General features: G+C 52.3%; 2 protein-coding genes across 3 annotated transcripts in view; one reads left to right on the plus strand and one right to left on the minus strand.

The window, feature by feature from the left end:
- The window catches only part of PLXND1 (plexin D1), a 70,415-nt gene extending 51,071 nt beyond the window's left edge, over window positions 1-19,344 (plus strand). For both annotated transcript variants that reach the window (XM_048315255.1, XM_048315256.1), the window contains exons 26-36: window positions 5,061-5,207; window positions 5,950-6,106; window positions 6,311-6,414; window positions 7,411-7,474; window positions 8,337-8,371; window positions 9,456-9,560; window positions 10,310-10,473; window positions 11,898-12,045; window positions 15,080-15,220; window positions 16,034-16,108; window positions 16,723-19,344. In XM_048315255.1, coding sequence (XP_048171212.1) covers window positions 5,061-5,207; window positions 5,950-6,106; window positions 6,311-6,414; window positions 7,411-7,474; window positions 8,337-8,371; window positions 9,456-9,560; window positions 10,310-10,473; window positions 11,898-12,045; window positions 15,080-15,220; window positions 16,034-16,108; window positions 16,723-16,839 — 1,257 coding nt within the window. In that variant the 3' untranslated portion in view covers window positions 16,840-19,344. The remainder of the gene's footprint in view (window positions 1-5,060; window positions 5,208-5,949; window positions 6,107-6,310; window positions 6,415-7,410; window positions 7,475-8,336; window positions 8,372-9,455; window positions 9,561-10,309; window positions 10,474-11,897; window positions 12,046-15,079; window positions 15,221-16,033; window positions 16,109-16,722) is intronic.
- Window positions 19,345-21,001: 1,657 nt separating this feature from the next.
- LOC125331370 (histone H1.8) lies at window positions 21,002-23,005 on the minus strand. The gene is made up of 4 exons (XM_048315258.1): window positions 21,950-23,005; window positions 21,746-21,869; window positions 21,609-21,667; window positions 21,002-21,530 (listed from the first exon to the last, which is right to left on the minus strand). Exons 1-4 carry the CDS (start codon window positions 22,229-22,231, stop codon window positions 21,126-21,128), a joined length of 870 nt encoding a protein of 289 aa, XP_048171215.1. The 5' UTR covers window positions 22,232-23,005; the 3' UTR covers window positions 21,002-21,125.
- Window positions 23,006-23,699: the final 694 nt, after the last annotated feature.

Consider the following 23,699-nt stretch of genomic DNA (forward strand, 5'->3'; position numbering starts at 1 on the left):
CTGTCCCAGAAGGCCGACTGTCTTCTGATGGTAATGAGCAGGAATACGTTTGGCATCTCAGAGCCAACAGCAGTCCATCTGTTCAGTGCTTTATCTCCAACATTTGCCAGTTCTCTTTGGAATTCCCCAGAAGAATTGAGCAATAACTTAATTGATTCCACAGCAGTTAATTGGAGGATACCCCATTATACCCACAGGGAAGAGCCTTGAAAAAGCCTGTGAAAAAATCTCTTTTCCCAAAGTGTTTTCTACATCTACAGAAGCAATTCTATATTGTCTTCATACATACTGTGATGTCTTCTGATCCCAGATGATCACTTTTTGTCCTAAAGCCAGTAGTTTTGTAGTTCATCATCTTTCATTTTAGCCGACACAGTTAGCCAGGCTAATAAAAGAGGAGTTACAAGAGTGGATGAGGATGGCTGTGCCAATGTAGCACAGCTATCCAGCCTGTAAGGACAGAAAAAAGGAAATTAGTAAAATTTTTTTAATCTTCAGATTTTGTGCCTGTAGTTTAACCATTGGAGAAAGAAAGTGCTGATTTTCCCTTTTGGGGAGGGGAGACCACATGTGAGGCATCTGATCCAGCTCCATCCAGCTTGTGCTAAAAATGGACATTGTGCAAGAAGGCTTTCTCAGTGAAAAAAGAAAAAGAGGGAAGTGGAGCCTTATCACGTGGGCCTGAAGGCTTGAGCACATTACACGGCTTGCTGATGGCAAGGAGCTGCACACGCGGCCATGGGTGGGAGCTGCTCATTCCCGCAGGCTGTGGCCATCCCCGGGGCCAGGCAGTGCTGCTGTGAGAGGGCTTCCCCCTGCTCGTGGTCCACAGAGGGAGGGGAGGAATAGGGTGTGGTGGGAGCAGGACTGCAAGGTGACTAGGTCCTCTGCAGAGCTGTTGGGCCACTGGCTGAATGTGCATTTCCATCTGCCTGCAGCAGGTTCTTGGCAGGGGCTAAGGCTGCACACTGGGTTTGCAGTCCCCTCCAGGCCTCCCATGCCCAGACTGAAGCCACGGCAGTGCAGAGCATCACTGCAGCCTGTTTCCCATCTCTGAAAGCAAATGGTTTCCAAACTAAAGCACAATGAAGTTGATTTCCAAGAGACTCTGATATCACACGTGCTCCACAGTGAAGGTGGGATCAAAGGAGACACTGAGCTGCTCCTGAAGTATGAAGAGGGAAAAGAATTGGTCAGACAAGAGTGTCTGGAGAGGAAATTTGTCCCAGGTGACACAAGCCCAGCTGTGCAAAGGGACAGGGGCTTGGTCCAGATCAGCAGAGCTGGCATCTTCCCTGCTACGCAAATGAGGACGGAGCCCCTGTGGTGGAACAGACACCACCTCCTTCCACACGGCTGGTGTCAGCTCAGGGCTGTGATTTAAATAGTAGTGATAGCCAAAGGCCTCCCATGTGCCTCGCGTTCCTCAGGATCAAACTCTGCTGCCTTCAGAGAGGCATTTCTTGGTTAAAAGGAAGGCTTGCCCGCCTGCCTGTAGCTCTGCTCTGTCAGACATGTGATGATGGGCCTGGTTTTCATTCCTGAATTATCCCCATTAATCACAATGTCTATTTGAAACAGCTGCTGTGAAAGTCCCTGCCGTTGTGCAGTGGAAAAATTCCAAGTGCTTGTATTTTCCCTTGTAAGTCAACGCTACATGCTCAAAACATTTGTTTCGCATTAATGCTCTGCCTAACAGCCCGTCCACTTGTGTTTTGGGGGAAAATGATTTGAAGGAGCTGTCTTCAGCTGGGAAGGAGCTGCCGGCCACAGGCATTCGTGGTCTGCACATGTGGAGGGCACCTGAAGGCGTGGAGTCACCACTGCTGGGGGCTGGCTCAGCGTGTGAGGGGTTGGGATGAGCTAGCAGGGGGCTTGCTGCGAGGCACAGGGGCTCAGAGGTAACTTGCAGCATTTGCACAATCAATGCAGAACTCTGTTTGTGCAGAACTGAGTGAGAATTGTAGATGAAATGGTTCATGTCTCTACTTTGTGCTACACTTTTGGTGGAAAATCTTTAAAAGAAAGCCTTCTCCATAAGCTACCATGGTACCATTGTGCCTGGTTCCTAACAGGGTTGGGGAGTTAAAGCAAAAGTGGGGTTCTGGAATTCAGCTTTTATGTCTGTGTCCACACTTACCCAAGTTTTGCATGTGGGATGGAGGTTTGGTTCTTCACAGAATGCAAACAGATAACTGTCCCAAAATTAGCAGGCACTTGGGATAAGCAGCTGTTTTCTGTGCTTTTCCCACCCTAGCCTCACCAAAACATTTTGGAAATGGCTGTAGTGTGTTCCTGGGAGGACATCTATAATAACTTGTCAGAGTTGTGTTAATAGGGCAGCAACATGTGAATCCAGTCTGTGCTCTAAACCTTTTTGTTTTCCCAAGCATACAAAGCTGAAGCCCTCCCACGCTCCTTGTGCGTGGAACAGTTCAAGTCCTGCCAGCCTGAACTGTGCTTTCCATTACTGCAGTTATTTCAGTGCCCTGGGTAGCTTTAAGAGCCCATAACAGTTCAGTCAAAAATGAAAATGAAGTCTCATTAAAATACATTCACAATAGGAGGAAAAAAAGGCCCCAGACTGTGTTTTTTTAACTATTTTTTTGTCCTGAATCAGCACTGATCTCTTCTGGTTAAACTTCCTTTCTCCTAACTAGCCAAGTCCAAAGACGGTTTTGATTCCTTTCCAGATGAGTTTTCTGAACAATGCTGGAGGTTTCACAAGTTTGCCATTTTATCTCTAGTCCCTGCCTGCCAGCCCTTCTTTCCCTGCTTTGAAATATGCTGTCTGATTAGCACTTCTGCAGATTTCCATTAGATCCCACAGTTCCTGAGCCTGAAAGCCAAAAAGCCAAACAGAAATAGCATCTGGCCAGTGGAGCGCTGTCGCTATGTCCCCTGTGGCCTGGCCTGGGCCGAATCCTGCCCGTGCACCCTGCAGCGTGTCCGCAGTGACCGCGCAGTGCTGCTGCTCCGCAACGCCCGCCCACCGCTGCCAGGGCAGCCTTGTGTGAGCAGAGCTGGCCCCGACCCGTGCAGCCCATGCTCATTTCAAGCCATAAGGGTTCCCATATCAGTAGGACTTGCCCTTTTTTAATGTTTTTGGAGGCACTGCAGTCTCCCTGCGGCTGGAGCTGCCCATGGCGGGGATGGGCAGGCTCCAGAGCCCAGCCCTGCGTTTAGCCTCAGGTTTGTCCCTGCTCATGTGTGACACAAACAGGGTTCCTGTTGGTAGCATGGCCAGTGTTGAAGACTGTTGACCCCGTGTGCAGGGCCAGCCAGTGGCACCTTGTGGTTGCAGTATGGGGGGCAGTGGTACTGCAGCCCAAGGAGGTCTCTGTGTCGGTGTTGTCCCCTTGTTATATCTTGCTTCTGCCTTTCTCTCCAAAATGAACTCTTTGTGTCTTCTGCACATTCTCCACTCTTTGCAATCCTCAGCTTCTCCACTTCCTGACTCCACACCTTCCTCTACATTCTGGAAGCCATGCCTTCCTCCATTCCAACACCCGCAGCCCTGCTCTGAGCCCATTTTGTGCTGCCTGCTCATAGGAGCATTGCAGGAATCATTAAACTCCTGCAGCAGACCCAGGGAGCTTCCCTGTATTCATGAAGTTACCCTTGAAAAGGAAGTGAGTGCCCTGCTGGCACAGACAGTGTGTGCCCACTGACAGCCCTGCTGTATCGCCCTATCATCAACCGCACCAAATGCAGTGCATCCAAATTGACATCGAACTAATTGCTTTAGCAATTATAGGGCAATTAGAATAAAAGAATCACCAAGTTTTAATTAAGAAGCAGATTGAACAGGATTTAGCAGCTCCTAGCTGAGAAATATCAGAACTGTTGGGTATCTGTTGTCTGAGCAGGCTCTCAGATGGCAGGCCTGTGTGTGCGGGGGGGATGCTCAGAATACATAAATGTGCAGAATTTGCACTTGCATCATTGGAAGGAAATTGAACGTGAACGTTAGGGAGAATGGGATGTGCTCTAACACTGAAGAGTTCCTTAAGAAAATAGCTTATGTTTCCCTTGCTCATCAGTGCAGCAGGCAGAAGAGGATCAGAAATTTGGCATTAAACTGTGCAGCTGAATCACATCACAAATAGGTGCTCCCTTTTATATTTTTTGTTCTTGTTATAGCAGTGCTACAGTTCACCTCTCTCCCATGAACTTATGCTTGATGAATGTAAGGAGTTAAATAGTGTGTTTGCTTGCTGTCACATGGGAACAGCTTGTTGACCCTGTTCCTCTGTTTTGCTGTGATGAGGGCTCTGCTGTGGTATGAGAAATATGAACGCTGGTTCCCAGAGCCACAGGCCCAGGCTGTGGGCTCACTCCCATGGAGTTCAGCGGCAAATCAGGCAGTGCAAAGAGCAGTTCAGCTGACACATTCATGAGAAAGCTGGGTGCCCAAATATCTCTGTACTTGGATTTTTGTGCACATCAGCCCTTTCTTGTCCTGCTGAGTGCAGCATGTCATACAGTCTGCACTCTGTCAGATTGCAGGAAGCATCTCTGTAGCACAGTATGCTAGAGTCTCCCTGTTCCTGTGTAATTCACATGTAAATTAATGCACATTTGTATTTTGTCGAGCATCATGTGTGCACGTCCCTGCTCAGCACAGCCATACATATGCCCCTGCCTTCTGAGCAGCACCCCAGCTCTGCCCGTGAGACAGCACAGGCTGGCACAGCCCATCGAGGGCATTCCACAGCTCCAGTGCTTGCTGCAGAACTTGGATGGGGTATGTTGATGCTGACAGTTACAGCATCCCCAAAAATGGCCTGCGGCTGTTGTTGGCTGTTGTGTCCTCTTCCCCATCTGCGCTGTCATGTTGCCACGAGTCTGAAAACTTCTGAGCAGCCTCAGAGAGATGCAAGTGGGAGTTGGGAGGTGATGGCCCCCCAGTGTTTGCAGCACCTGGGGTGGACTAGTGCTGCTCTCTGGTGTGCAGAGGCACCTTCAGTGTCCACACACAGCCTGTCCCTACCGCACTGTTGATGGAGCCATCACTACAATGTCTGGTTTGCTGACTTGGTCTTCTTTCCTTTTCCCAGGAGACGGTTGGAGAGCCCTTCTTCCTGCTGATCTGTGCCATCAAACAGCAGATTAACAAGGGTTCCATCGACGCCATTACGGGGAAGGCCAGGTACACCCTCAACGAGGAGTGGCTGCTGAGGGAGAACATAGAGGCAAAGCCGAGGGTGAGTACCCATGTGCTGGGGCTTCCCCAGAGCTGGCATGAGAGCGAGATGCCATGCTCATAGCATTTGAGTCTGCACAGCTGGTGAGAGAAAGAGGCACCCAGACAAAAAGAGGAGAGGGTTTCTGACAGAAAGAGTTGCTCTCATTGCCCTGCATTTGGCTGCAACTGAAGCAATAGCTGTGCCCCCCTGGTCTCTGAGCGAGTGTCTGTGGCAGCCTGCAGGCCCTCACAGCTGACTGTCCTGCTGTTCAGGAGCTCTCGAGCTGGTGCTGGTAAGTGGGCTCCAGCACCACTGCGGACCCATCCTGCAGCAGGCTTAGAGCTTGTTTAAACAGTGGAGCTTGGCCCATTGCATCAAGCAGAGGCTGAGCAATGAGCTTTGATGGTTCCATTAGTCACCAGTCGGAGCCAAGCAACTGAGGACACGGCTGGTAATGGGGGCTGACCCTTCTCCCTGCCTCATGGTGGTCAAGCCCCATTAGCAAGACAGCATGAGAGGGGGCTGCTATGTTGCTCCCTGTGTCCTCCCAGCTTGATCAACAGAGCCCTCAGCCCCTGGGGCTGTAAATCAGTGCCTCTCATGATGTAAAGCATCGATGGCCACATTAGTTCAGCCTGATTTCCATCAGCACAGGGCCCAGGGCACACTAGCCAGAGCTGTGCAGGCACTGAAGCTTCCAAGCATTCTTGGGAGCCAGCAGAACCAGGCAGGTCACCCCTAACTCAGCCTCTGCCTGCAGAACCTCAACGTCTCCTTCCAAGGCTGTGGGATGGATTCCCTGAGCGTCAGAGCCATGGACACGGACACACTCAGTCAAGTGAAGGAGAAAATTCTGGAGGCCTTCTGCAAGAACGTCCCCTACTCCCAGTGGCCAAGGGTGGAAGACGTTGACCTCGGTAAGGACCAGGTGCATGGGACCAGCCAGTCCGTAAATCCAGGTGAAGCACTTAATATTGTGCAGCAGCTGTTGGTGCCTGTCAGAGCAGTGGGTGAAGCAGCATTGACAGGAGGGCAGACATCAGGGCAGCAATTTGGTCCCAGACCCCCTAGGTCTTGCTTCCTTCGGGCTGGGGTCTCACTTGTCCCCTCTCTGTGTTCAGAGTGGTTCGCTACCAGCACTGACAGCTACATCCTGCGGGACCTCGATGACACGTCGGTGGTGGAGGACGGCAGGAAGAAACTTAACACATTAGCACATTACAAGGTAAAGCTGTCGACACCTCAGGGGAGCTCTGCCTCCTCGGAGCCTGCCTGGCCTCCAGGGTGAGCTGCGGTTCCCCTCCAAAAACGGGATCATCAGGAACAAGCAGGGAGGTTGCCATAGCTCCATGAGAGCTTCCAGGGAATAGACATCTGCCCTGGCGAGCATCTCGTTAATATTGCAACACACAGAAACTAATTAACACTCTTCATGCAAAACAAGTTATCCTGACAACAGAAAGAGGAGGGGAAAAAGCTCTTATTCCCAAGGGCCACTAGCCTAGCTGATTAGTATCACTGTGCTCTTGATCCGCACTCCTGCTGAAATCGCAGCTACAACTGTCAGTGCCTGCTCCGAGAGCAGGGGCTGGGGATACCATCAAGGAAGCAAGGCCAAAAATACGAGGAAACATGGTGAATCAGATTGTTTTCTTGACTGTTTTTCTGTTTAAAATTAAATGAAACCAGAAATACTTAACGATGTTCATACTCCCTGGTATGCCTGGAAGCATAATCCTCACTGGTCTGTAGCCGTGCATGGAAAACAAAAGCAGAGCTGAGTGCTCATTAATATGGTTATCGGGGTAACAGCCGTGCTGTGGAGCGGGGCTGGCACGGTGCCCTGCAGCACAGAGGCTGCGCCAGCCCCACGGGTCCGGGCACAACCACTTCCTTCTCCTGTTTGGGGAATGGCAAACCAGCACCTGCACAGCCAAACTCTCCTTCCTTTTCAAATTGCCTGCTGTCGACATCCAAAAATGTATCTTAGATACATGTATTTCCCCAGTTCCCATCAGGTTTGAGAACCTCACTATCTTGTAATTGTATTGAAAATTCCCTTTCCACGTAGGTGGGGGGCAGGGGCAGGGCAGGTTCAGGGGCATGTTTGTGGCAGAACTATGACTGCACCAGCATTCCCTAGCTCCTGGGATCTCCCCAGGACCAGGGAGGCACCGATAAGGCCCCCATCATCAATGTGTGTTCTTCCCTTCCTCCACAGATCCCTGAAGGGGCATCCCTGGCCATGAGTTTGACGGACAAGAAGGACACCACACTGAGCAGAGGTAACATCTCGCTCCTCTTCCCTGCTGCTGGTGACAGGGCAGGAATGTCAGAGGGTCACTGCCAGAAGGTTGTCTCTGGCTGGGAATGCTAGAAGACTGCCAGGCCCCGTTCCTGGGTGCTGTGGATGTGGTGGCTCTAGACGTGCTATCCAGTCTCCTCCCTCTGCATCATGGGGTGCAGGGTGCTCTCCCAGCCCTCAAGGTGTTTGCAGCTTCCATCTCGCACCCTCACTGGGGGCTGGCATCCAATCTGTGCTGACAGAGTGAGAAAAAGGAAGAATCTGAAACCACTTGGTTGAGAAAATCTTCTCCCTCCCAGTTAGATATATTCAGTCTCTTGCCAGTGCATTTCTAGGTTTCAGGCTGTGCAGAGTCAAAACAGACCAAGGGAGACAAAAATCCACATTAAACAAGGAATTTCAAACCCTGTTTCTAGGCTGTCTGCACAGAGCCTGGCTCTCCAGGAGTCCTTTGCCTGCCGTGGTGAGGAGCTGCTTGGGACTGAGCTGCCCTGATGATGAGGCTCGGAATAATGCTGGGAGCGTGGGGCACAGCAGGGTCAGGGTGCAGGAGTGCCCCTGTGCTCATCCTGTTCTCATGCCCTCTTGAGTGTCTCTTAAAACATCCCTTGGGAGATCTCAGGTCCCCCTTGAAGTACCTCCTAGGGTACCTCCCACGTGCCCCATAACGCAGTAAACAACTCCAAACCAAGGAGAAACACTTAGATCACTTGTGGTGAGAACACCAGCTCGGTGTTGAGGTTCTTGGGGTTCAAATGCCTCTTGACATGGAGATCACGAGTGGGGTGGATTTCAGCTTGGACCCTCTGGCTGAGCCACTGTGTCTCTCTTCTTCTTCACAGTGAAGGATTTGGACACTGAAAAGTACTTCCACTTGGTAAGTATCCTGCTCCTGGCTGCAGGGATGATGGCTGCTTGTGGGGGCTGCAGATATTAACTTAAATTACATCTGTGGGCTGTAGTGTCAGATGTGGTGAACAAGCTGGATCAGGGCTCGTTAATTCTCTTCACCAGGGTTCAAAGAGGCGAGAAAGGTGATCTGTAGATAAACTGAGGGACATGATCAAGAATTACCAGGATGGCAGAGAAATGGTTGTGAATGATGGAGCTGCTGGCAGCCACAGAGAGCTCAGGGGCACAGTCAGAGTGTGGCGTGGCATGGCACAGTGTCAGTGGTGGCATCCAGTGACACCTTGGCTGAGTCACCTGCTGGGAGCTCCTGGCATTCCGCCTGTTTCCCGGGCTGAGCAGGTCCATGGGTTCCTGCTGGTGTACCATGCTGGAAGCGCAAAGTGCTAAATGCTGCTAAAAGCTGTTATGAAAAAAGGTGTTACGGACAACAACAATATTTTATAGCCTGGTTTGAGGTGGTTTTTTTTCTCTGCAAGCATTTCCATGCTCAAGTAGAAGCACACACGCACACACACATGCAGAGCAAGGAGGGAGAAGGGATGGGAAATCAACTCTTCACATGTGAAACAATGCCAGGATGGACGTCAGTTGCTTGCTTTGTCATTATGGAGAGTAATTCACTGACCTGACCAGCGGAATATTAATTCGTGTTCTGAAAAAGCCAGTATTCCTATGTACTGTGCTTTTTCCTAATCCAAGCAAAGCTGGTTTCTGCAGAAGCCATGTGCATTGCTTCTGGGAGCCCTAGGTACAGCCCAGATAGGGGTGTGAGAGCCCAGGGGGGCAAGCAGGCTAGTGTGCAAAGGGAGATGGATGGGTTTATTTTCTTCATCTAGGGTGAGAGAGGCAATAATGAGACAGGAGAAACAAATGTCAGAAAAACTGAGTATTATGAATCACTTTTTTAAAGCCATATAAGGGTGTGTTATAAAGCAGTAACTGCTTTTTAATTGAATTTTATATGTGGTTGAAATTCTTTGCTGAAAGGAAAATTTAGTGTGACACTTCCAGGGAAGAGTGCTCTGACCATGTGCTTTATCTGGGACCAGGTTCTCCCAACTGATGAATCAGTGGAACATAAGAAGTCCCACAGACAGAGCCATAGGAAGAAGGTCCTTCCAGAAATCTACCTGACAAGGCTACTCTCCACCAAGGTAGGAGCCGGGCTGCCCCCGTGCTTGGCAGGTGGGTTTGTTCGTGGTCTATAGGGAGAAGCCTGCTCCAGGGAAGGAGCACTGCAGGGCTGGTTGCTCCCAGAAGGCAGTGGGAATCCTGTCCTGGATGGCTGGAGCATGTTTAGGGAGGCTGTCAGGCTCCTCAGGGTCCCTCCAGCTTCCCAGCTCATCCTTGCTACTGTGTGATGCCCCACATGCTCTCCCCAGGATGGACTGGGGGCCATGCAGACAAAAGGAATTCTGGCTGCCTCAGGGCTTCCAATGCATAGCTGAGACCTGAACCCATGTCCCCAGAAAGAGATGCTGCAGGGACAGGAGATGGAGATGCTCAGCTGTGGGAGCAAGAGAAATGTCTGTGTGATCTGAGGTCAGATCTGGCCCATCTTTAATCCCAGCATGGTGCCTCACTGAAAAAAAGATCACAGGGATGGCCAGCAGTCTCTGGTCTTCTTTGTCTGTGCTGTACAGAAAAAGCACAGATGTGAGATCCCAGCAGTAAGAAAGAAAATCTCAATGCCAAAAGAAATTAACCCCAAATGCAAGTTCATTATATTACTATCCACAAACAAACCGTTCCCTCTCTGCGTCAGCATCCCCTTTCTCTTCTGACTTATCCAACTGGCAGCAAAGCATTTCCTCTTGTGTGCAGCAGTCACAGCCCCTCCACTGTTCTCCTGGGTTTGGGTGCTGCTGCTCTCACCAGGGTCCACCGTGTCCTTGTCCTGCAGGGCACACTCCAGAAGTTCCTGGATGACTTGTTCAAAGCCATTCTCAGTATTCGAGACGATAAACCACCCGTGGCTGTGAAGTATTTCTTTGACTTCCTAGAGGAGCAGGCAGAGAAGAGAGGGATCACAGACCCTGACACTCTGCACATCTGGAAGACCAACAGGTTTGGAAAAGGAAATCCTTCTTTTCTTCCTTCCATCTCTTGGGAGCAGGAGCTGCAAAACCCCGGTGTCCTGGACTAATCATTAGGTTGCTAAAAGTAGAAGAGGGACTTGGAAAACAGGGAGGGTGGCAGAGAGGGCTGTGAAAGATGAAGCCAAGCACAGGATTGGAGAGCTTTGAACAAATATGAAGCTCAGGGGAACAGTGAGCTGAAAGAGGAGGCATGGGCAGACAAAGGGCAGAAAGAACTGGCACACACAAATAATGAAAGGAGAAGCAGGATGATGTGAGACAGCCAATAGTGTTAGCTGCAAGCACTGGGGATCTGAGACAGAGTCTGAAACCATGTCATATCTTAAAAGGTCATGGAAATTTTAAAACTAGCATATTTGGATCCTTTTCATTTGCCTTCTGCCTTTTCAGCCCTTAGTGGCGGTTTTCCTGGCTCACATCTGTAACCAAGGTGAGTCTCCAGGGTATTCAGGGGACTCGGGGAGCGGGTGCTGTGACAGTGGCATGCTGGTGAGCGCCGCAGCAGTGGGACTAGACTGAGTGGTGCTGAGGGACATGAGCAGCAGGAATGGGGTGCAGGAGCCAAAGCGAAAGGGAAATAGTGGAAGAAAGAAAACAGAAGATTTGAGAGAGCAGGGAGCTTGGAGAGAGTGTCAAGGAGAGGCTCAGCACTTCGGAGACTGCGGAGACAGGAACTGTTTCCAGCCCAAAGTGTGAAAATTAAAACCAAATTTTACTGGGAGAGCAGGCATGCAGAAACAACCATTGGGCAACAGCTCTGCCTACTCTTTACTACCTTCACTGGCCTGTAGAGCAAAGACTTACAGTGGCTTTCACTTCTTAGCTGCTGTGGAGGGTAGGAAGGGTGAGCAATAGACTGAAGCTGTATTGTGGCCAAATCAGCAGTGAAATAACTGAAGGAGAAAATTATGAGAGAGCAGAAAAAAAGATACATGACATGCATTTTGTGGGGCCAGGCTCACTATCAGAACCAGATGATGGTTACTGTCAGTAAAGAGGGAAAAGGAGGTGACACCATTGCTCCAATCAGCAGCAAGTGGGGAAGCCTGACTCAACAGACCCACACAGGCAAAGCTGCTGGTGCCTCTCTGGGCCTGCTGAGAGCTGCTGAAGGAGCAGGGGCATGTGTGTGCCTAGAGAAGGCTGTATGTACAATCACCTGTCCGTGCCACATCTTCCAGCTTGAAAAAATGTCTTGAGGATGAAGGTGTGTGCCTGCCCCTCTGTCAAGGCAAGGGTCTCTACAGGGGGTGATTAAATAGCAGAACCCATCTCCTCAGCTTTCCTCTCTACTACTCCCTTTCTATCGTCATCTTTCCTGCATTTCCACCCCTCTTCCTCTGGTACACAAAAATTCATCTGGTGCATGTGCCTGGATCCTTCCCTTTGCAGCCTACCGCTGAGGTTTTGGGTCAACATCCTGAAAAACCCCCAGTTCGTCTTTGACATTGACAAGACAGACCACATCGACGCCTGTCTGTCTGTGATCGCCCAGGCCTTCATCGATGCCTGCTCGCTCTCCGACCTGCAGCTGGGCAAGGTACATCCAGCGAGGGCACCACACTCCTGCTCAGGCAGTCACAGACATGGACCAGTCTGTGTGGGCAGGAACTGCAGGAGGGCACCAGCCCGGCCTCCCCCCAGCCCAGCCGCCCTCCCATGGCTGGCTGGAGCCATTGCTTGGGCTCATGCAGCTGAGTTTTGGTTGTCTCCAGGGGTGCGTTTTCCCCTCCCTTCCCCACCCTTTTGTTCAGGTTTAAGCTTGAAATTTGCACCTCCTCTGTCACAAACAGTAGCCAGGGAGCGGGGACGCACAGTCATAGGCACGATGAGCACAAGGCAGGGCCCCCAGCCTGGGGGGCTCTGAGGGTGGGGGAGACCAACCACTGGGCTGTGTGCTCAGGGTTACCCATCAGCTCCATGAGCTGTCCTGCAGCCATGGGACAGTGCCTGCTGACTCAGCACCGTGTCTGAAATGCTTCCTGACCCAGCTGAGCTGGTGCTGGAGCAGATGAGTATTTTCTGCTATTGTCTCAGGCAGGGGCATAACATGGAACAGTGAGCACAGGTGGGGGCCAGTTCTGCTCAGGGCACCAGCATGGGGCATGGACAGACCCCACCAGGGAGCCCAGCTCGCCCAGTCAGGGCTGGTTTAGGGGACATCATCAGCATAATGATCCCATAAAGTAGCTGAGGGACAACATAAACTCCCAGTGACAGGATGGAAAATGATGTAGCTCCAGGTGAAGCTTCAGTCATTGCTCTTGGTGATTTCTGCACAACCTCTCACCTAAGAGAGAAGCCCAGGAGGTGAGCCAATCCTCTGAGAACACAGGCTCTGCCTGTCCAGGCATCAGAGCCCAGGCCTGGCTCACCTGGAGGTGTGAGGCTGTCCAGGGCCATCCCAGTGACACCATCCATCAGCACATGGAAGGCACCTGGCAAACACAGCCACCGTTGATGCTCTCCTCCCGTGCAGCGTGTCCATCCCACAGTGACCATGTGCGGTTGGAGGCCGGTGGGCTCAGCACACTGAGGGGGGAGCTGAGCCTGCTCCAAGCAAACGCCAGGCTGCATGGGCCAGGTCCCATCTCCCACTCTCAGGCTGCACACACAGTCCCACAGGGCTGGCCAGCAGTAAGACATCCCGTGTGCATATTCTCTTCTCCTGCTGCCTTGGCTGAGCACGGTGTTGACATTTGAAACTTCCTGACATAAATTTTATTAAGAAATGCTGTAACTCACCCCCAGTGTCCCCCCAGCCCAGAGACTGGTGGTGACAGTGTGTGACTTGGGGGACAGCCGGCAGTGAGGGGGTGGGCATTACGCCCCCAGCCCCAGAGCTGCAGCAAGCCTTTGTTGGGAGAGGCTAATGCTGGAGGAAGATCTAATGAGTGCTTGATTTTTTGTTTGTTTGGGTTTTGGTCTTTTTTTTTGCATGTGTTACGAAACACCTACAATTTGTCCTTGTCAAGTGGCAGATGAGGGGAAGAGGGGTCAGCTGGAGTCAGACAGCAGATGGAAACATTTTTCAGGAATACAATAGCATAAGTGAATGAATTGTTGAGTAATGTGGGAAGGATAAATCCTCAGCATAAAAATCAGTTTGCATGTACACACAGTGTATCACTGAGCCTTTTCCAGGCTGGATTCTTCCCTTGGTTTCAGCACATTGCTCTCAATACTGCAAATGTGAGAGCAGACTCAGTCCATACATCTACAGTGCACAAGCAGTTAATAAACCAGTGCCCATCTCTTCGTAATAGAGACAAATCGGACACAAATTAAAAAATAACTTGGAAAAGAGGCAGCATGGTTTTCCTTTGTGTTTCCAAGGAAAAAGAATATAATGCTATGAGCAGGCTCTTTGTAAGTTGGCCATATTCTCATAATGCCTTGTCACTGGGTTTGAAAATAAACTGCTGTGGGATCTGGTGCCCATTTTCTGTTTCCCCTGCAGCATTAGCCAAGCTACAGATTGCAGCAGCAGATTGGAGTTACCCCAGGCTCCCCTATTCCTGCCTGACGCAGCCAAGTATGCTGCCCACGGGCAGAACCCACCACTCTCTCTTGTCCACAGGTCCCCTCTCCACCTGTCAGAGCACTGGGGAGCAGTCCCGCACACTGGTGGCAGGACATGGTGATCTCACTCCCTTTGGTGTCCCCAAGCCTGGGGCGGTTCCCCTTGGGGATGCAACATGAGGCTAGGCAGCCAAGTTCATTCCTGGGGTAATGGTATCAGCAGGGCAGCATTGCCTTGAGGTTAAAATTATTCATTCTTTGTTTGCAAGGAGGGCAGCAGGGTTGTGCCTCCACTGGCATAACCCAGTTGTGTGGCTGGGAGGTTAAGGCTGCTGTGTCCAAGCTGACATTAATCAAGAGAACTCAGTATTCTCCGTTAATTACTTTACATGCACTCAATTTAGGCCAGGCAGGCTGGATTAGCCAATGCAAAATAAATCAAAGCTACGTGAAAAATGCAAAAGCAACATTTCAACTGACAAGGTTCAACTTGTAAGATGGCTTTGTTCTTTGGCTTAAATCAATGTGGCTGCTCAAGAAACCCTAGCAAATACATGCAGAAGCCCTTCCCTTGTTGCCAGTTTCCACACACACAGCACCACAGAGCCCAAGTGTTTGATCTGGCACGGGCATGCTACCTCACCTGCAGAGCGTCACCTGGCAGCAAGCCACCCTGCCTGGCCATGGGCGTGCTTTTAGCCTGCACTTGCTGCAAATTAAAACACACACCCCTCACTCCCTTCTCTGGCATTGAGCTGATGGATGTTCAGCTCACACAAGGATGAAGGGCAGCGGGATGGTGCTGCGGCTGCACAGGCACATGGTGCCCATCCACAGATCCTTGATTTGTCTCAGCCCTTCTGCCATGAGCTGTTCGTGCCTCGCTGCTGTCCTGTACCGCACTTCGGTGACAGCTGGGACCAAAGGCGAAGCTGTTCCCTGTGCCCAGCTGTAGCCGAGGTCCCTATCAGTGCTTTCGTCAGGCACACAGGATAATGTTTTCAGCCAGGAACAACACAGTGCCTGATTTCGGTGTCTCACCCTCACTCTAGGACTCCCCAACCAACAAACTGCTGTACGCCAAGGAGATCCCCGAGTACCGGAAGATAGTGCAGAGATACTACAAGCAAATCCACGACATGCCCCCTCTGAGTGAGCAGGAGATGAATGCCCACCTCGCGGAGGAGTCACGGGTAAGGGGGTGGAGGGGATGGGATTGAGTCTGCCGGCTCAGTGTCCTGCTGGAGCCTGGCAACAGCAGGGAATGCACATAGGTCGCAATCAGCTACTGCTTAGATGCTGGAAGGAGCACACAAGAAAGGACATTTTGCCTGAAACTTCCAAACACAAATTTCATCTGACCTAATTCCAAGCATCTTCAATTACTGCCAGAGCTGCAGTAAACACCCATGAGTTTGCTTGAGCCTAACTAGCTCTGGTACCACTGGGAGTTGAGAGCGAAATTCAGTGCCAAAAGCCAGGAAGTTCAGGCAAGGATCTCTGCAGTCCTGCAGCCACCCAGCCTGCTGGCTCCCAGGCACAACTGCCAGGAACAGCTCTGAGTCCCAGGCAGCCACTGGCAGCCAACCCTGGTACCAGCCTCAGGAGCTGGCAGCCACACTTCAGATCAGAGTCCTGCCAGTGATGCACCGCAGGTTCCTCAAAATCAAACCTTCTCCCCAGGGTGTTTTAGCTTTGGGCACCAAGCAAGATTTTTCTGTCAATATTCTGCGGTGCAGCTGATGTGCTGCCCCCTCCTGTGAAATGGCTTTGGGCACAGAGGGATATGCAGTGCTGCCCAGCATGGGTATTTACAGCTGGTTTGAAAAGACCAAGACCCACCCTGATGCAAGCAAATGCACCTTCCTTAAAAATCCAGCTGTAACAATGTGACAGTAAAGTCAGGCAAAACCTGCTTTTACTGTAGTCGGTGCCTGCTGGCTGTGCTGGAACTCACATGCTCCATCCTGCTAATATTCTCCTCTCTTTTTTCTGTCTTTATAAAGAAATACCGAAATGAGTTCAACACCAATGTTGCCATGGCTGAGATATACAAATACGCTAAGAGATACCGCTCCCAGGTGAGTGGGTTTTCTGGCACTTGGGTTCTGGCCTGCCTGGGAAAGGAGGAACCATTGCAGGGGTAACCCCACAGGCAGACACCTGTATCCAGTCCCACAGAACAGGGATTATCAGGGTGTGCATAACTGCAGTACAGATGTAATAGATGCCTATGCACCTACTCTCTGTCCCTTGGCTGGTAACTTCTTGGAAGAGAAGGCTGGCTTTTCCCAGCTGATCTTAACAGTATTTGGCTGGGCTGAAGAAGGGCTGCCAGATGTGTAGACCCTTTCCGGAGAGCAAAGCATTCACCACCAAAATAACTTCCACCCCACCAAGGCAGCAGCCCTGGCTGGCTCCTGCCCCCCTGTAACCTGTGGGCTGGTGCTGTGCCCTCAGCTCCATTATAGCAGTGCCTTTTTGTCATATACCACTCCACTGCCAGCCCTGACCAGGGACCCTAGGACAGCAGGGGTGCCGAGGGTGTGAGCACAGGGGCTGTGGGGCAGGGGTGGGCTCTCCCCTTTGGAGCTCTGGCTGGGATTTGGGCTCCATAGGTCTGGTGGGGGGAGCTGGGCTGGCAGGTGGGCACCCCACACTGTCTCAGCACTCTGCCTGCCTGTGTCTCCCACAGATCGTGGCCGCCCTGGATGCAAACCCCACGACAAAGCGCACCCAGCTCCAGCACAAATTTGACCAAGTGATTGCACTCATGGAGGACAACATCTATGAGTCCTGCAGTGAAGCCTAGGCTGGCTGCAGCCCTGGAAGTGACCTTTCTTGCAGCACAGTGCCACAAGGGAACCTGCCTTCAGCCACAGGCAGACCTTGGTCATACTCAGATAAGCCTTGTGGATGGGGTGGGCCTGGCCATGGCTAAAAGTTTCCCCCACCTCTCAAGAAGCCACAAGACACCTTTCCGAGCAGCTAAAACTCCTCTGGTCTGCGCTGTGGCACCCATAATTTATTTGCTATTGCTAGCCAGAAATGGAGGCATGACAGTTGTGGCAAGCTCAGTTCACCACTTTCCCCTTGGTCAGCACCCAAGCAGTCAGCACTCCATGCATCCCTGTGCGTGGTTCCTCGGGACAAGGCTGCAGAGGCTGGAACAACAGACACAAAGCAGAAGGGTCACCTCAGGGAGTAATGACCACAGACAGCAAAGAGCATCACAGCCTGAGCTCCCACTCCATCCCTCCAACATCCTTGTTTTTCCAACACCAGGGACTCTTATCAGCTGTTCACTATCTGCTGCATTCTGTGTATTTTTGTGCCTTTTAATTTTTGTACTGTATATGTAAACATAACCACTCCTCCATCTGAGACTTGGGCAACATAGGAAACTCGGGGCTAAGACAAAGCAGTTGCTTCCCAAGCAGCTAAGGCATGGTGAAAGCACTTTATCCCTCATGGAGACAGCTGTTTGGGAGCTGGAGGGAGCACAGTCTGTGTTAGCATGAGAAGGGCTGTTTTGCCTTTCCTGGGTTCTGGTCTCTCATGCATGGCGAGCTGGAGCATGGTGGGGAGGTGAACATTCTACCACCCAGCCAGCTGGTCACAGGCATGGTCCTAGACTGCATGCAGCGGGTGAGGGAAGGACCGTGGCCCTTGCTCCTGCCCCACCACACTGGCTCCACACGTGTCCCTGGCACTGCCCCACCTCAGCCTCCGTAACACCCTTCATGCCAATAGGGCCAGCACCTGCTGACAGCCCCTCTGCCAGTGGCCTCAAGCCACACGCAGGGCAAACACCAGATAGCATTGTCTCTGCCTCTCCCTGTGACCATCACTAAACACGAGGCCAGTGCTGCAGAGGTGTCTCCTAAAGCAGCTTATTCTGCTTGCTTTGGGCCCAGCCCTGTGGCTGGTACCTGAGAGCAGCCAAGAGAGTGGGGCTTGCTGCATGGCCAGCCTGTTTTCAGCCCTTAAAGGCAGAGGCACTGGACCCAACCCCTGGCAGTGACACAGGCCAGCAGAGCATCTCCAGCACCCAGAGCTGCAAACTATGGTAGAGAGTGCCCCAGCTCAGGCTGGGGTCAGGGAGAAGGTCCCTGTGGCAGACAAATGGAGCTTGTCCGAGATTAGACACCCCAGTGCCGCCCCCACAGCATCTCACTGGGGCAACCCCCAAGCCAGCTTGGTGGCCTGTTCTCCCTCCCACAGCCCGGGGAGCTATGACTGCTCTCCTGTCCAGCGTCACACAGGCCCCCTGTAGAGGCTGGATGCCCATGCTACGTGTTCAAAGCCAGCATTCCTGCACGGGCAAAGGCTCCTGCCCATAGGGCTGAGCCAGCACAGCCACCGCGGTTTGACCTGCCATATAGGACAGAAACAAAGTTACTACCTCACTTGCAGGAGGGTGTCAGGGAAGCCTTCATTAGTCATCCAGCTGGCTAGGATGCAGTCTGGTATTGGATGACTGTCCGCCAAAACTCTTGGGTGATTCACTGCCATGGACAGGTGGTCTCCATTCCATCATTTCCAGTAATGCCACATTTGTCAGAAACCAGAACATCAGAGTTGTGTATGTGTACATAGATATCTATTTTAAAACAAACAATAGACTTTATCCAATATGTTAAAAGGTGGGGAGGGAGGGGAGGGAAAGGGGAAGATCAAAGTTTTTTTTAAAGAGAACTACAGAAAAAGTACTTACACTGTGGAGGTCTCAATGTCTTTGCTGAGGATGTGGCTTCAGAATAGAAACTCTAAGAATGTAGCTGGGCTACATTTTATTTTGAAAGTGATTTCACAAAAATTTCTTGATGTTTTTTTTTCTTTTAGAAACTGTGAATAGCTGCCAGACATGTAGGCAGGCCCAGCATAGGAAAGGCCAGGGCAAGAAGAACCAAGGTAGCAGAGAATGTTGATCTTGGCTGGAGGCAGGGAAAGGGCCATGGAGCTGTAGACCCATGTTGTTTGTTACAGGGAAAGGATACAGGTGAGCCAGGAGTAAGTAGAGTTTGCCTCCAGGTGCTGTGGCTGGGCCATGTATTGGAGCTATTGTTCTACTATTTAATTTTTTCCAAAGCCAAAAAAAAAAAAAAAAAAAAAAAGAGAGAAAAAGTAGTTGCTACAACCATTTAAAGGAACAACTTCAGCAGAGGGTTTGTAGTGTTGTCTTGAACCTCTGAGCCCTTTGTAAGATGTTTTTAAACCTTGGCACGTGTTGTGGGTGTAGTGCCCTTACCTGCTGTGTAGTGGAAGTGGCAGACTCCTGAAAAAGCCTATCTTTGTAATAAAACAAGGTGCTGAACCTGTGGAGTGCAGTTCCTGCCAAGCACATGGGGAGGACACACATGGAAGACACCTGCACAGACAAGCTTTGCACATGCAAGACACCATGTGTGGGGTCAGCAGCCCAGTGAGGACAGGTTTGTACCCCTCGGGGCTCTCCACACACCACTCCCACAGCCAGTGCAATGGTTCCTTCCAGGACCAGGCACGGGAGGGGACAACTGGCATGAGGACAACAGCACCTGAACTGACCAGTGCTGTGCACATGAAGATCAGTAACCCCACAGAAGCAGCTGAGGCCAGGCACCCTCACCTCTGTCAGGTGCCTCTCCCCAGCCCCAGGAGCCAGTGCCTCCCTGCACTGCCAGACTCGAGTCTGCAGCTTCAGCACCCCAACACCAGCTGTGGCCCAGGGCCCTTAATAACCATGGCATTGCTAAATCTTCCCCCTCCCCTAATAAGAGCTGTGCTTTCCAGACACCAGAGGGATTTTCTTCTTCTGCTAGGAAGCTGATTCTTTGCAAAGCTAAATCCAGCCATTTAATTATTTGGGCTCTCTCAAAGCAAGAGAGCTTTGCATTTCACACCTGGTGGCTGCTGAGAGGGAGGACACAGCCCCTGCCTGCCGCTGTTGGGACATTGCCACAAAGGTGAGTGGTGCTCTGTGAGGCCACCCCCATCTGAGAAAGCAGTGAACTCTGCTCAGTTACATTGCCACATTCCCCACCCTGTCCCTGTGGAGACACGAGTTCCAGCTCCATTAAAGATGGATCAACACAGTCAAGGCTGAAGTTTAAGAGAAGTTAGTTTGCTCAGCTCTTGCTTAAGCCCCAAAGCAAGGCCAGGAGCCTTGGAGGGCAACGGCAAGGCAAGTTGCAGATTAACAAAATCCTCTTTCGAAAGAGTTTTACTTCCACTTATTTTCTCCTGCCCAGGAGGACTGTAACCCTTTACATGATCAGCATGACCTTCAGAAGGGCTCTGCTCTGGGCAGAGCAAGAGAAATTCAGGCAATTGAAGTTATTAAATGAAAGTGTGATACACAGACCCACAGGAGCTCACGAGATAGGTTTGTAGGTGGGAACTGTGTCACAGACAGGTAATAAGAGCATGAGCTAAGCTGGAGGCTACAGTAACACCCCAAACTTGGTTTTTGAGCCCTAAAACAACTCTACCTTCTTCTTATTATAGTTAAAGCACAGGCTGCTTCACCTCTGCTGGGAGAGACTTGCCCATGGCATGCACCCAGACCTGCTGCCCTGGTGCTCCTGTAATCCCAGCTCAGCCAGGCATTAGCGCAAGGGCAGCCAGGAGGACAGAGGGCTGCACACCTCACACAGGCTGTGGGCACCATGGTTCCACAACAGAACTGGTCAAACCTGAGCTTCTCTGTTCCTGGGGGCATCACCATGCTGCGTCCCATGGGTCTCAGGGTCCCTGCCCATCACCTGGCACCAGAGCTCACTGCCAGCCTGCACACACACAGCCCCCAAAGCCCAACATCCCCTTGGCACCACAGCTGGGGACATATGGGGACAGAGAGAGCAATGGCAGCAAGGCAGCTGAAACCTGCAGCATCAGCTCACCACCATGCCATGCAGGTTGAGGACAGGGCTAAGGGATTTTGGCACTGAGAGATAGAAGTGCAGGGACAGGGACCCACAACAGTCATGCCATTCCATGAGGCAAGTAAAGCAGCTTTATTAGGATGAGGAGAACACCGAGTTAAAACCTGTCCTAGGGACTGAAACCAGCCCAGACCCCAAGGGCCTGGGGCCAGCTGAAGCAGGGCTAAGCTCCTTATGGAGCCTTTCTGTCCCCTGCTGTGGGAGCTGCCTTCTTCAGCCTGGCCTTCCCCTGCCCAGCTCCTGGAGTCACCCGGGGCTTCCTTGCCTGGTCTTGACCTGCCTGTGCCTTGGGGGCATCCTGCTGTGCCCCCTTGGGCACCTTCCCCTTGCTCTTTCCCCTGGGGGCCTTTTGGGGCCCCTTCACCTCAGCACCTGAAGAACTGTCACTTTCACCCCCTCCTGCATTCTCAGCAGCCAGAGCTGCGCTGGGTCCTGAGTGTCCTTTTCGGGGGGCCTGGTGGCGGCTGGCAGTTCTCAGGGGCTCCGAAGGCCCTGTGCCATGAGCCCGGGGCCGGTCAGCAGTTCGAGGGTGCTTTGCTCTATCGCTCCTGGGCTTCTCTGCTGCTCGTGACTGGCCCTGGAGGGAAGGGAAGAGAGTACCTCAGGGTGTTGCCATGCCATGAGCCACCCAACCCCACTTCTGGCCCCCACTCACACTCACAGGCTTCGCCTTTGGCTGCTGCTTTGTGGCTGTTGGCTTCTGCTTCGTGGCACCTGCGGAGGAAGGGCAATGGATGAGTGCAGGTGGGGCCAGGCAGTGTGAGCTGGCTCACAGGACCAGCAGCCCTTTACCTTGCTGTTGTGCTCCTGCCACAGAGGCCTCGGTGGTCCCTTTCTGTCTTGGCTTTGGAGCCTGCCTTCTGTCAGGATCTGCCTGGCCCACCTGCTGCTTGTGCAGTGGCTTCTTGAGGGCTAGCTAGAGGTGAGAGAGGGGTGTCAACAGGGCCAGGCAGCACCTCAGTCCCCAGCCCTGTGGCTTCAGCAGCCCTTGCTCACCTTGTAGGTGCCAGTGGCTCCCACAGAAGAAGAGTTGTGGGGCCGCACCAGGTCCCCGCAGCTCAGCCCCTTGCTCAGCGCCTGCTTCAGCAGGTACTTGAGGCGGATGGGGTCCACAGTGGGGTACTTGGCCAGGATGAAACGCTTGATGGCAACGACTGAGGCACCCTTCTTCTCATCATGGGCCCGCAGTGCCTCCTTGACCATCTGCAGGGTTGGAGGGTGCTGGGCCCGAAAGCACTGGGCCATGCCAGCGGGTTTGGCTGCTGAAAGAGGCACCATTTAGGATGGGAGTCCAGTCCCAAGACATTCACACCCTCAGGGGCTGCAAAGCCCCAGAAGCCAAGCAGCCACAACCCTGCTCATCCCTGCAGCCTCCCAAGGACCACAGCCACCATAGCCCAACCATAGCCATAGCCAAGCTCCAGCTCTGAAGGACCCCACAGCATTTGCAGACCCCTTACCCAGCTGAGGCTCCATGGCAGCACACAAACCCAAGCAAGCACAGGCAACTCTACCCACAACACCAGAAACCCTACTAACATACCTAGCTCACCTCCATCCAATTTATCTGATGAGCAGCCTGGCTGCAGGTGCTTGTTGGCAGCTGCTAATTGCTCTGGTTGAAGCCCTGGTGGGAGTCGGGGTCTGGAAGTTGAAGGCCCTTTGCCAAAGCTTTGTGAGGGACTAGAGAGAAGGGGCACACCTAAGCAGAGGGTTCAGAGAGGAATGAGAGATGGGGGGGGGGGGGGTTGCAGGGTGATTGCCCTGAACAGGCAGAAGAAAGGTGTCTGCCTGCTGCTGGGTGGGTGTTGGGGGGCTGAGATTCCAGCTGGCTGACAACACTTGCTGTGGAGTGCACAGGGAGCCAGCCCAGAGCATGGGGCCCACACAGACCCATTGCCAGTGTGCTGGTCGGATGTGCTGTCTCCCTTCACCAAGTATGGCCTCACTGGGAAATGGGACTCTGATAATGATGGGGGGGCGGGCAGGGGAAGATTCCACACATGAGAGGAGGAAAATGAAGAGCTGCTTGGTTAGCCAGTGGAGGCAGGAGGAACAACTCTCCCCCAGTATCCCCAGGCATCACAAGCAGGACAACCATTCACCCCTGCCCATTGAATCCCACCATGTTCCGGGGAGAACTCTCCCAGCCCTGGACACAGGCAGCCATATCACTTCCATGACTCCTCCGTGTGGGCACCTGCGCTTGTGAGGAGAACCTGAGTAAATCACCAATGGCTCTTTGGTGTAGCAACAGTGCAAATGTCCCCACTTTGGGGACTGCCCTCTTCATGCAGGACTCACAGGGTTTCGTGTGCACTGTCAGTTGGAAAGACGAGGAAGCTGTAAAGCAGGATTACCTGATGGCAGGACGGGCTCATGGCCATCTCAGCAGACCCAGCAATGGACCTGCAAAGCGCTGCCCATGGAGACCCTTGTCAAGGTCTGCGCCCACCTCTCGAGCCCAAGGGCCAGATCCTGGCTGAAGTGCCAGTGGGAGCCAGGTCTGGAGCACAGAGCTGGGAGATAGACCCATTGCCTGGAGCTCCACATGCTCTCCTCCCCCCCAGACCAGCACCAGCCTGTTTCTTGCTCCATTTCCAGTCCATTTCTAAATTCCCCAGGAAGGAGACATTGGGGGCACAGGAGGGCTGCTGGGGCTGGCACCACAGAAGGTTTGGGTGCATTTCCTCATCCTGGATCCATCCATCACCTCTCTGGTAGCTCTGTGATGCCTCTGGCACCT

The sequence above is a fragment of the Corvus hawaiiensis genome, chromosome 11 (genome assembly GCF_020740725.1).
Source record: "Corvus hawaiiensis isolate bCorHaw1 chromosome 11, bCorHaw1.pri.cur, whole genome shotgun sequence".
In the NCBI taxonomy this organism is placed as follows: Eukaryota; Metazoa; Chordata; class Aves; order Passeriformes; family Corvidae; genus Corvus; species Corvus hawaiiensis.